General features: G+C 39.2%; 1 protein-coding gene across 1 annotated transcript in view; it reads left to right on the plus strand.

Moving 5' to 3' along the window:
- The window catches only part of LOC128983596 (protein tincar), an 85562-nt gene that overhangs the window by 57988 nt on the left and 13877 nt on the right, over positions 1 to 13697 (plus strand). The window contains exons 5-6 of the mRNA XM_054402944.1: positions 8895 to 9239; positions 13408 to 13617. Of these exons, the coding sequence (XP_054258919.1) occupies positions 8895 to 9239; positions 13408 to 13617 (555 nt within the window). The remainder of the gene's footprint in view (positions 1 to 8894; positions 9240 to 13407; positions 13618 to 13697) is intronic.

Raw genomic sequence — 13697 nt, forward strand, 5'->3', positions numbered from 1 at the left:
AGCAATTTAACACTAAATATTTGTAATGTTTTAGTAGAGGAACAGGGTCATCCTGAAATGCATTTTCTTATATTTCTGTATAAATTAACTATTTCTTTTTCTATAAAATATTTCTCCTAAATTTTTAGTCGGTAAATAATGAAATAATGTACAAAACAATTAATTTAAAGTTATTAAATTGTTAAATACTTATGCAGTGCTACGAATATTTTAATTTGTTTGTAAAACAGTGTTTATTTCTATCTATCACAATTGCAAGTCTATGCATAAGACCGTTACTAAACTAATGAATCTAAACATTTAACGTCAGTTGAAATAGGTTGTTTCTAATTCTGCAACCGGACATTTTATCAGTAAAACAGCGAGGAGATGCTATGTAAATGAGCTCTATACGCACACACCCACAACAGTTTAATGGTCTGGCAATTTCACATCTCTGTTGATCAATTAACAACAAAAACATTGCTGTTTACGCGCTCAGTAATCGGGTTTGGGGGAATGTATCTGGTGTGAACCCAGACTATCGCATTCCCTGCAACAACATTTGGACAAACTGTTAATAGGAACTACTTTTATCTAATGGTTATACATGGATTTTATAATATTGCGATACAGTATTAATTGAACATGATTTACAGTTTGTGTAGACAGTGGTTATAGTGATCGTCATCTTCAAATATGAAGATCGCTGACTAGATTCCAAGCTAGATCGTTTCATTAAATAGATGGCATCCTTCTGTCATCGTGCTATAACTTAAAAGTATTTTCTAAACAAAAAAGTCGACTTTTGAGATATTGAACCGCTCCCAACACAGATACAGATATGCCTACAAAAATCAAATAAATGATAATGCTAAACCACAACTTGGTTTCATACAAGATCTTAAATGATTACCATACCCGTTGTCCACCACAAGTTATGTTAGAATAAAATACAATAAGTAAGTATGGTACAATAAATACTACATAATAACATAAACTTTATAATAGGCTACAATTGATTAAATAACAAAAAAAAAGCTTTAAAATGCAATTCTGAAAACGTTGAACGATAAAACTAGATTATACACACTGTGAAGGTTCATCCGCTTTCTTGTTGCCTTCAGTAAATTAATTAACCGTTCGTGATTCTATAACCTAGCAAAGTCTGTTCTTTAGCAGTCAAGAAAACACGATGGAAGCTAAAATTCCTAACAGGGGATTGGGGTTAAACCAATGCACCTAGTTCTTTTTTCGTTATTCATGGATACCGAGCTTCAACTTTCTGTATGATAATGATAAATCTAGTAAACAATTATGTAGGCTACGGTATATAACATTTAGAACATGTGAATTGACTACAAATCGGTAATTTTAATTTGCTACAAACAACGCCAACATGCAATTAATGAATTAGTTAAAAGACGAGAGTCTATATCTGTGGAATTTGACTCTATATGTGCACGAATACTTGAACAAAATCGGTATGGATAATAAACATAAACAATTTATGTTTCTGGCCCGAAAATCTATATAATTAATACGCTACATGAAACTTTGTCGGTTGAACTCCTCTGCCATTTCTTAACCGATTTTATCCATTGGCGTCTCACTGGAAAGAGCGTATCGCGTAGATTTGCAAACTGGCCTTACATTTTTGAATACGTCCCTTGGGCTCTGCCCCAGTGGCTTTGAAAGTTCCCATGTTATCCTTATGAAGAACATAATTGTTTACATTTTGATCAGCTGTATAATTTAATTTAATTGCTGTTATTTATTTTTCAATCCAATGAAACGCATTGATTACATTTATTTACCTAACCCGCCATGTTAAACTTCCCTATCCCAAGCGTGATGTATACAACTTCCTTACTTCTCGAGTGATGTAAAGTTGGAAAAAACTCACTCGGTGATGTAATGAAACCCATTTAAATAACATTGAGTGGATAACTTAAAAAATATACCTCTATGGAGCCAACGACGTTCAACGCTAAAAATCAGCTGTGTGTTTGAATTTTATTGTTATGCTTTGAAGAATTTTCCTAGCCTAGCTTTTGTTTGTAAATGAACGTTACTGTTAGAAGATGAGTGAAATTGATAATGAAGCATATTGCTCGTAACCTCCTGAATATTGTCGGGTCAGGTAAAATCTTGTACGTTACACGTTACGCAAGAGCGTGTTTACATCACTTCGGTGAATTATGCAACTCGCCTTCGCTCGTTGCACAACATTCACCTGCGTGATGTAAAAACGCTCTTACTACACTTGTAATGTAAATAGCTATTACTATTTGAGTTTGTGTAAACATAACCCCCAAGACGGATCGTGTTATGGTTGTATCTAAAATTGGTGTATTTATCGTTGTTTTGTGTTGCTATGACGGATCGTGTTAGCATGATTCTAACTTAAATTTGTGCATTTATCGTTGTTTTGTGTACCTATAATTTGTTTATTTGTTGTTTTTTTCTTTTAAATGCCTCCGACGCGACGAAAACGAAACATTGACAGGAGGCGTAATCGTGATAACGACCGCAGCTACAGAACAGTGGCGCGTATAGGCTTGGGCTTAACTCATCACAGTCAGCACCTGACCCTGGACAATCTCAACTATTAGGTTACAAATGCGCCATAATACTACCCCAAAACGACTTTTCGTTCTCAATTGGCCCTCTATTAATGACCTGTGTTGCCTGTACAGCGAGGCATTTAGAGAAGGAGAAACCCGGCCGGAATGCTTTAGGTTTATCAATATCGAAGATAAACATGGTCTGAGTTACACACCGGTACCCGGTAATCTTTGAGTTGACTCTTTTAAACTCATTGTAAATATGACTGTTATTCGTTTTGAAATAACTCCTGGAATACATTGCAATTAATTGCTCGAATTCGAGCAACATGTACGCTAGTAAACATTATTTAACAATGCTTAAATGTAACAGTCTAAACCGTATTAATGCTACTGTATTAGTATAGGATTCGGGCCAGCAACGTCATATGTTTATGTTTATGATCCATACCGGTTCTGTTTAAGTATTCGTGGTTCTGTATTAGTTTTACCATGTGTTTCGAAAAACGTATGACTTGCTAATTAATTATTGTAGTGCGTTATCAAGAAAATAGAACAATAGAACACATGTTTTAAACTGTACTTTTTCGTTATTTATTGTATAGAGTCGAACTTGTTAAGTTCTTCTAGCTTAATAGCACAGACAATATAATACTGGTGTCCGTTGTCTGTGGTAATAGTATATTTTATAACAAGAATAGAAAGTGCCTAGTGAGTCATTGCATATTTTGAGACCATGCGTTTAAAATACAAGATTTATTGAGCACTTTAAATATGACCGAAAATATGTAATGACCCTCTTTCACTCGTGTTTTGAACGTTACTTTTCGCCACACTACAAAGACCTAATATTTTTTAATACAAATAGATTTGAATATTTGTTTATCACATAGGAACAATAGAAAAACTAATAGTAGTTTAGATTAGGCCTTATATTTTAACTTTAAATTTAAATTGATTGTACAGTTTTGGTTGTTGGAAATTTAAACAGTTAATTAAACAATGTGTGTTTGTTTATGTCCAAAAGAGATAAAAAAGATAACCTATATAATTATTACGCCAACACAAAATTTGTCCTTTGAACTCCTCCGCCATTTTTTAACCGATTTTGACCATTGACGTCTCATTATAGAAAGAGTGTTTCACGTAGATTTGCAAACCGACCTTAATTTTTTTAAGTCCCTCGGGCTCTGCTCCAGTGACCTTTTAAGTCCCCATGTTATCCTTATGAATAACATATTTGTTTCATCATGATCGGCTGGATAATTTAATTGCTGTTAATAGTTATTCTGCAATCCAAGGAAACGCATGTATAAACATTTACTGATTTGGTTTAAATTAAATATTTACTATTTGAATTTTGGTTTGCGTACATATTATAATGTAAAAAATCGAGAAAGCCCGGAAAATTTTATATATTTCACAAAATAAGAAAAAAAAATTATTGACATAGTACTGTATTTCTTCAGCAATCATTGAAAGAACCGATTTGTTAACTATGGAAACATAGGAAAGTCATAGAACGCCACCAAGTAAAAGAAACAGAAATGTTTGTTTTAGATTTTACTATTTTTATTAGCCTATATAATGAAGAACACCTACATTCTACAATATGAAGATTCCTACAAACTATGAACGAGGATGTTAGCCGAAATGCTACTATTTTTGTTTGAAACATGGACTTAACTTTGTGATCATTGCAGAGGGAACCCCTCTAAGGCTAAATAAAACTGGTACTACGGCAAGGACATTCAAAATATGTTTCCATAAAAGTCAAGTGATTTTAAAAGAATATAACTACATCCAAGAAACTTTTACTAAAACTTTCGTTGAAGGATTCAACTATTATTATTCACATTTAAGGAGAACAAAACCCCATCTGAACATCAGGCCTTTAAACTCTGAATTTTTTCAGGTAAATTGAATTTACGTTATAACAGTAACTAGACAAATAATGCCAATTGAAGCAAATAAAATTGTGACAGAGAAATCTATGCAGGAAATCAGGTAGTTCTTAAGTAATGTAAACAAATGTTATCGCTATTAAATAAATATGACTGAAATGTTTAAACGTACTAGCGACAATGGGTGGTACCATGCATTATCATTATCATTGACGAAGATCAACATGGACAACCTAAGCGGGTATAAGTGGGAAGCATTTGTAGAATAAGAATACACTAAAAACCAGATCAGCTTTTGAAAAACTATAAAATATTTACAAGAAATGTTAATTATATGGAACTATTATGCACATTGTGAGTATTTCCATTAGGTACATAATCTTTGAGTTGACACTTTTTAACTCATCGGAAATTATGAGTGTTATTTGTTTTTAAATACGGTATGTTATTTCTTATTAAATAACTCCCGTACTTATTTGCAATTGCTTGCTTTCGAGCAACATGTACACTAGTAAACATTAATTTTGCATAGTTAACTTTTTTCCGTATTAACAATGTAATGACGGATTTTGGCATGTGATAAACATATAACGAAAACAGGTGATTTCACAGTAGTGTCACTAAAAAAACATTTTTCTAATGATTTTTTGTTTACTTTTGAAAACTTCTGCTATAGATAAATATTGCTCGTTATAAGAGCGTAAAGTGGAAACAGTGTTTTGTTTTACTGTTATACGTCATCAAAGGGGTTTAAAAAGATCACTAGAAATAAAATTTAATGAGATAGTGAACAAGTATCCACTGTGCATTTTTGCCACCAATGTTTTTACGACCCACTCATTATTCTTAGAAGTCAAGAAGCAACATTTCACATTTTAACAGCTCAGTTAACTCCGTAATTTCAGAATTAAAATATCTTGCATAATTTTTTTTTCAAAACTTTGGCCATAACAGATTGGTATAATACTTTTCGGTATTCCACCTTAATGAAGAGAAAATGGTGTCAATTTTCAACATAGGTAGTGGTTTTTCAATATCTCATTTTCATGTTACATTGTCAACATCTCAAGTTTTGTAAATACACAAAGGCAGTTCATTATTCATATTATTTTATAGGTAACATGTACGAGAGGGGATGTTCAGCACAGCGTTTCTTTGCCAGACTTGGGTCACATCAATATTCACAGAATGTAGAAAGCTTTATTAAGGTTCCCGGATCCGTGACAGACATAATTATGCCTGCATTCTTATTAAAACGCTAGCGTGTTTTGTTGGCTATTATTAGAAGGCAGGTGTATTGGTAAGACAATTGTGGATAACTTTATTTACGAAAAAACTAACCCAAAAAATCCTGATGGTTTAATAATTACACGGTGTTAGAGGAGGCTAAAAAGAAGCAAAAGGTGTGCAAAACTACGATATCTTTGCCAAGTAAGACTTTGTTGAACTGAAATCTGATTATTTCAATTTATTTTTCACCCATTCGTAGGCCTACGTAGTTAGACACGGTAATCGTGCTGCTGTCTTGCTGCTCGATATGTTGTGATGATTACAATTTCCATTACAGATTACCTAGAGCTAGGATGGCCAGCGTCGTCAGCACCTCGTGTAGAGCTCCACGCGTACATCGTGCTGACAGGAACTGCTGTCTTGCTGTTTGATGTGCTGTGCTGATTACAATTTCCATTCAGATTACCTAGAGCTAGGATGGCCAGCGTCGTCGGCGCCTCGTCTAGAGCTTCACGCGTACATCGTGCTGACAGGGACTGCTGTCTTGCTGCTTGATGTGCTGTGCTGATTACAATTTCCATTACAGATTACCTAGAGCTAGGATGGCCAGCGTCGTTGGCGCCTCGTCTAGAGCTTCACGCGTACATCGTGCTGACAGGGACTGCTGTCTTGCTGCTTGATGTGCTGTGCTGATTACAATTTCCATTCAGATTACCTAGAGCTAGGATGGCCAGCGTCGTTGGCGCCTCGTCTAGAGCTTCACGCGTACATCGTGCTGACAGGAACTGCTGTCTTGCTGCTTGATGTGCTGTGCTGATCACAATTTCCATTACAGATTACCTAGAGCTAGGATGGCCAGCGTCGTTGGCGCCTCGTCTAGAGCTTCACGCGTACATCGTGCTGACAGGAACTGCTGTCTTACTGTTTGATGTGCTGTGCTGATTACAATTTCCATTCAGATTACCTCTGCTAGGATGGCCAGCGTCGTCGGCGCCTCGTCTAGAGCTTCACGCGTACATCGTGCTGACAGGGACTGCTGTCTTGCTGCTTGATGTGCTGTGCTGATTACAATTTCCATTACAGATTACGTAGAGCTAGGATGGCCAGCGTCGTTGGCGCCTCGTCTAGAGCTTCACGCGTACATCGTGCTGACCGGGACTGCTGTCTTGCTGCTTGATGTGCTGTGCTGATTACAATTTCCATTACAGATTACCTAGAGCTAGGATGGCCAGCGTCGTTGGCGCCTCGTCTAGAGCTTCACGCGTACATCGTGCTGACCGGGACTGCTGTCTTGCTGCTTGATGTGCTGTGCTGATCACAATTTCCATTACAGATTACCTAGAGCTAGGATGGCCAGCGTCGTCGGCGCCTCGTCTAGAGCTTCACGCGTACATCGTGCTGACCGGGACTGCTGTCTTGCTGCTTGATGTGCAGTGCTGATCACAATTTCCATTACAGATTACCTAGAGCTAGGATGGCCAGCGTCGTCGGCGCCTCGTCTAGAGCTTCACGCGTACATCGTGCTGACCGGGACTGCTGTCTTGCTGCTTGATGTGCTGTGCTGATTACAATTTCCATTACAGATTACCTAGAGCTAGGATGGCCAGCGTCGTCGGCGCCTCGTCTAGAGCTTCACGCGTACATCGTGCTGACAGGAACTGCTGTCTTACTGTTTGATGTGCTGTGCTGATTACAATTTCCATTACAGATTACCTAGAGCTAGGATGGCCAGCGTCGTTGGCGCCTCGTCTAGAGCTTCACGCGTACATCGTGCTGACAGGAACTGCTGTCTTACTGTTTGATGTGCTGTGCTGATCACAATTTCCATTACAGATTACCTAGAGCTAGGATGGCCAGCGTCGTCGGCGCCTCGTCTAGAGCTTCACGCGTACATCGTGCTGACCGGGACTGCTGTCTTGCTGCTTGATGTGCTGTGCTGATTACAATTTCCATTACAGATTACCTAGAGCTAGGATGGCCAGCGTCGTTGGCGCCTCGTCTAGAGCTTTACGCGTACATCGTGCTGACAGGGACTGCTGTCTTGCTGCTTGATGTGCTGTGCTGATTACAATTTCCATTACAGATTACCTAGAGCTAGGATGGCCAGCGTCGTCGGCGCCTCGTCTAGAGCTTCACGCGTACATCGTGCTGACCGGGACTGCTGTCTTGCTGCTTGATGTGCTGTGCTGATTACAATTTCCATTACAGATTACCTAGAGCTAGGATGGCCAGCGTCGTTGGCGCCTCGTCTAGAGCTTCACGCGTACATCGTGCTGACCGGGACTGCTGTCTTGCTGCTTGATGTGCTGTGCTGATTACAATTTCCATTACAGATTACCTAGAGCTAGGATGGCCAGCGTCGTTGGCGCCTCGTCTAGAGCTTCACGCGTACATCGTGCTGACCGGGACTGCTGTCTTGCTGCTTGATGTGCTGTGCTGATTACAATTTCCATTACAGATTACCTAGAGCTAGGATGGCCAGCGTCGTCGGCGCCTCGTCTAGAGCTTCACGCGTACATCGTGCTGACCGGGACTGCTGTCTTGCTGCTTGATGTGCTGTGCTGATCACAATTTCCATTACAGATTACCTAGAGCTAGGATGGCCAGCGTCGTTGGCGCCTCGTCTAGAGCTTCACGCGTACATCGTGCTGACCGGGACTGCTGTCTTGCTGCTTGATGTGCTGTGCTGATTACAATTTCCATTACAGATTACCTAGAGCTAGGATGGCCAGCGTCGTCGGCGCCTCGTCTAGAGCTTCACGCGTACATCGTGCTGACCGGGACTGCTGTCTTGCTGCTTGATGTGCTGTGCTGATCACAATTTCCATTACAGATTACCTAGAGCTAGGATGGCCAGCGTCGCCAGCGCCTCGTCTAGAGCTTCACGCGTAGGCCTACATCGTGCTGACAGGGACTGCTGTCTTGCTGCTTGATGTGCTGTGCTGATCACAATTTCCATTACAGATTACCTAGAGCTAGGATGGCCAGCGTCGTCGGCGCCTCGTCTAGAGCTTCACGCGTACATCGTGCTGACAGGGACTGCTGTCTTGCTGCTTGATGTGCTGTGCTGATTACAATTTCCATTACAGATTACCTAGAGCTAGGATGGCCAGCGTCGTCGGCTCCTCGTCTAGAGCTTCACGCGTACATCGTGCTGACAGGGACTGCTGTCTTGCTGATTGATGTGCTGTGCTAATTACAATTTCCATTACAGATTACCTAGAGCTAGGATGGCCAGCGTCGTCGGCGCCTCGTCTAGAGCTTCACGCGTACATCGTGCTGACAGGGACTGCTGTCTTGCTGCTCCCCGTCTTCCTGGCGGCGGCCGTCTTCAAGGTGGGAAACCTCGCCAACGACGGCTGCAAGCTCGGCCGTAGTGTCAGCAACTGCTCTGCTGATCCTCCAGCCTCTGTAGCCCTGGGTGGCGGAGGTCCCAGAGGCTTCTGGCGACACTCAGGTCCCACGGCGCCCTTCCTACACATCGTCACTGCCTTTTGCCTCCTCCTGCCGCGCCTCCTCATAGAAGCTCGGCTCATCCAGGCCGGCTTTCTACCTAAAGGTTAGTTTAACCAACTAGACAACTACCCCGAAAACACTTTGTATTTTAATAACGGAAAATAAAGGCGATTTTAATACTCATGCCGTTATAGAAATTTCAATTCATGCGCTCTACTATTCGTTGTGATCTATGAAAGCATAGATGTTTTCTTTAAAAAAAGTTATCGAGTAGTTCTAAAGGGTAGTTATAAGAAACTAAGTGTATACAAAATCGAACTAAGTTCCTATTCTAAAATAACGCTATATTATATTTTGTGAGCGTCATAACACTTAACTTTCACTGCAAAGTAATCCGATTTTTGGGTTGCAATAAATAGCTCGGTGTCGGAATGTAATGGAGGAGCGACATGCGACTCTTTGTCCCAGCAACATGACATAATTCTCGTGCTAATGTTCTAGTGCACGGTACACGCGACGTGAGCCTCGGTTGTGGGACGTATATTTGGTTGATATTACTTGGCTCTCTCAATAAATTGTACCCTCCGTAGTAAATTGTAGCCTTAGTTTGTTCCCTCATTTTAATTTTATCCATTTGAGGATCAGTGTTATAACATCAGTACACGTGCACTATATTACATAGTTAGCTCAGGGTAGGCCTACGCATGTTGTTAAAGATGCATGAAATCAAATCGATGTTAATGGTAGGAGTCACCATATATTCCCCTTTTCACTTTGTATTCAGTACAGCAATACATTCTTTCATTATGGTATGATCTGGACGTTATGGCTATTAAATTACTAAATATATTAGTATACTTGAGTTATTTATCAGTCTGTTATCTTCTACCAATAAAATAGTGAGACACAAAAATAAATAGTACGATTTATAAATAATGCCTCACTATCTATTCAATCCTTCACCTTCAAACAAAATATTCCACTAATTGACGCGATACAAAATTCATGTTTAAAGTATCAGAGCACAAAATGTGACGTGACATCTCTTATTCTCGCTATTATACATTAATCGGTTATCTTATCGAGCTGCGCTGGATTCACTCCCCTTCATAATATCTTGTAGAGTTGAGGCGCTTTTTGTAAGGAGCAAAAAGTGATTAATGACCCCATTTTTTCTAAGTCACGTGAATCTGAAATCTGAGGCCTAATGAAAGTTGAGATTCCCCCTTGATGAATGCGGATTGTGCTTGCTCATCTTTCTTGTATAACATCTTGAAAGAAATAACGATATGTAAGAGCTTAAATATAAATATATAAGAGCGAGCTCATAGTTTACAAGGAATAAATAGTTAAATAATAAAAAAAACACTACATTATTTTACAGGGGTATTTGTTTAACTTAGTAGGCCTAGTTGATGCGCACTTAGAATTAGACTAAAAGTTTATGTTCTGTGGGAAAGAAAGCTACTTTTCCAGAAATAGGCCAAATAATATAAATTGAAATCGCGATATTTTTGATGAAGCAGCAGATCATTTGATAACCTTGCTAAATTATTTACAGGGTATTGATCATGCTTTCTTGAACATTTATTCTCGGTTCCAAGTTTCACGAACTGTCGCTAAAATATATGTTTTTCTACAATTAGTAGAAGTAGCTCACTCTCATTGACCCTTTTGACAATAAGCGGTTCTGGTGGAATAGTCGAGTGCATTTTGCATCTATGGTTGTAGGGGTATGTTGTAAGCCACGCAGCCATACATGTTGTGGTTGTGGGCGCCAATAGTAGTATGACGTCGGTCGCGGACGTCACATGTCGATCTGCTGGCGCGCGTACACACAGACACACACACGCACACACACACATGCCGCGCCGTCCCCACAACAACTCACTGCCCAATTTCACGCCCTTTTAGACAGCAGTTTGTACCCTGTTATTAAATAAATGTAGTCATTGAAAATCAAGAGTCGTGAAGCCACGTAAACACAATACAAGAGCGTAGGCGGACGCGGAAGACATATTTGAGGAAATCATAAAGTACAATCTTGGTCTGCATCTGGCCCTCAATTATGCAAGCAGCTCAGCAGCTGTTGTAGCCATCTGTCGGGGTGGCCAGGTAGACTCACATCTGACCTTGCCTGGACCAGAGAATACACGAATAATTCGATAATGGATGGTTCGTCTACAAATTATATCTCGTATAGCATTTTGTTCGTAGGTTGTATCTTTATTGTCTGCTCTGTGTTTGAGGATTTTAAACGATAAAAAGGTTAGGCACTGTAATGTAAAATTAGGCCCTACCTTAGTTGCTCTCAAAATAGTAGGACACGTTGTTTTATTTTGTTAGTTGGTAGCCATAACGAATGACAAGTACGAATTTGCTAACACAAGCTAGAAGGAAGAGTGAGGAGGCTGATTATTGGTATTTTATGGGTGATTTTTAATTCTAGACTGGTGATTATATTGGTTACATTTGTACTCAGAAGTAGGCAAACTCTGTGAGAGCTTGCCATTGGTCAGCCTTGATGACACTTTCAGCATAGATTAAAATAATTCAGTCGGCAAAGAAGCGAGCTAAACATCACAACATATTCCCCCTCCACTCTTAGTTATTTATGCAGCAAACATCGCTTTTCTGGCCTGTAAATAAACTAGAGCAGACGTAAGAGGTTCTACAGGCCGGGTGTCGATATGTGAACTACTGAGACAGACTGAGTGAAGTGGAGGCTATTTCCGCCTGATTTATTAGTTTATAGGTTCCACTCTTGCCAACAGCTTACTTTTGGATACTGTAGAAAACAATTTTTTGTACTTTTTCTTATTTCCTTCCGAGATATAATTATTCTTGAAACTCGCATTCTGTACGTATTAATATGTGAAGAAGGTTTTAACAGCCAAACACATAGATTTATGTCCCATTTATCTGTGTGTAGTTTGTTTCGCTTGTAGCCTTGGATTGCCGAGTGGAGTGTGTCGGCTCATAAATAGCCTCTCTCGGATTCGGATGTATCCTTCCCTGCGATCGTTCACTGGCCCGGCCCGGGGCCCGGTGGCCCGATTGCCGGGTGTCGCTTGAAATTTAAGCCACAATCTGTAGAGCTCGTCTGGTTTTTCTGCTGTCAGATGGCGCGCGGCAGCTGTTGCTTATTATGAAACCTTCACCCAACCCAACCCACCCGACTCTGTCCTGTCTAAACTTTTCACCGCTGTTTTCTATCTCTATCTGTCTGTTCTATCTCCATATTCTCGTATCTAGTCATCCATCCGTTTATCGTCCATCTGTGTTATGTGGATGGAAACGTGGCATTGACAGTTTGATTGATTTGTATGATGTATAAGTTTACGAGTAAATTTTGTTATTTGTTTTCAACATACAGGGATTTTCTAGAAGTAAATTATATTATACTGTGTACTAATTTTATTATAACTTTAAAGTTCAACATAGAATTCCACAGGCAGTACGTATTAACTTAACAGTTATCACAGTTTCATTAGTGAGTGTCTTCTATCAGGTTTAATCTTCGAAAAAGAACAATATCGAAACAAAACAAACAAACAATCAGCAGACTTGGACGTTGACTCCGACAAATTGGATTACACCCGCTCAAGAAAATTGTTTGCTCAGGCAATTGCTATTTTGAGGTGGTTTGATTTCCGATTTAGCAAATAGCAATAATACTGTGTAAATGATCGATTGTCAATGTTTTACTGAAATCGCTAATTTGTTTTTTATTTCATGGAATTGAACCGTTAAAGGTTAGATTAAACTTTATAGTTTATGTGTCTATTACAAAACTATTACTCCATTTCTTAAACCCAGTGTGCCAAAAACCATCGAATAAAGAAAATGTTTAAATATGCTTAATAATTATTCAGAATCAATGTGTTATGAGTATTTTGATAACTGTTCTTGTTCATGAACGGTGTTTTCCTTAGGAAATCTCATTTGGTACCGAGAGTAAAAGCCCATTTTAAAGTTATTATTTAATTATTCCCAAATTATTATCCTAAACTTAAATAACTGTCCAACTCACCTTTTCCCAAAGCAATAAAGGACCTTTTCCTATGCAAATTAAATAATCCGAATGAGTTTTTATTTGGTTCAGAGAACCGAAATAATTTTAAAAAGTAGGAATAAAGTTATAGATAGTACTTGAATTAGCCTTTTCAAAAGTCATAAACAGAATTTATGTTTTAACAAATTCTTACAGCATATAAAACATAAGCCATCTAGTGATATATCATGGAGGGATAATGCTTGTCCTGTTATAGATCTGATCTGGAGGACTGACCTGGACTTCCTAGTAGCTCAGAGGGACAGACTGGTGGTTCTCAGCTTCATGACATCTCCCAACGTCAACATGACTTTCCTACCAACACCCTTGCCTCAGGACACTAGCAGTCACAACCCTCTAGCCTCCAGCAAACCCCAGACTCTGCCTCTCACTGTGGGCATCCCCGACCAGGACCTATCTGTCAATGGTCAGTAGTTTCAACATTTGATAAGAATCTTCAAAGATTTATTTAAATTTGAATAAAATTCTTTTGGATTTCTTTAGAGA

This window comes from Macrosteles quadrilineatus, unplaced genomic scaffold (assembly GCF_028750875.1).
Source record: "Macrosteles quadrilineatus isolate MER2022 unplaced genomic scaffold, UCM_ALF_1.0 Scaffold_1__1_contigs__length_201487025, whole genome shotgun sequence".
Classification (NCBI taxonomy): domain Eukaryota; kingdom Metazoa; phylum Arthropoda; class Insecta; order Hemiptera; family Cicadellidae; genus Macrosteles; species Macrosteles quadrilineatus.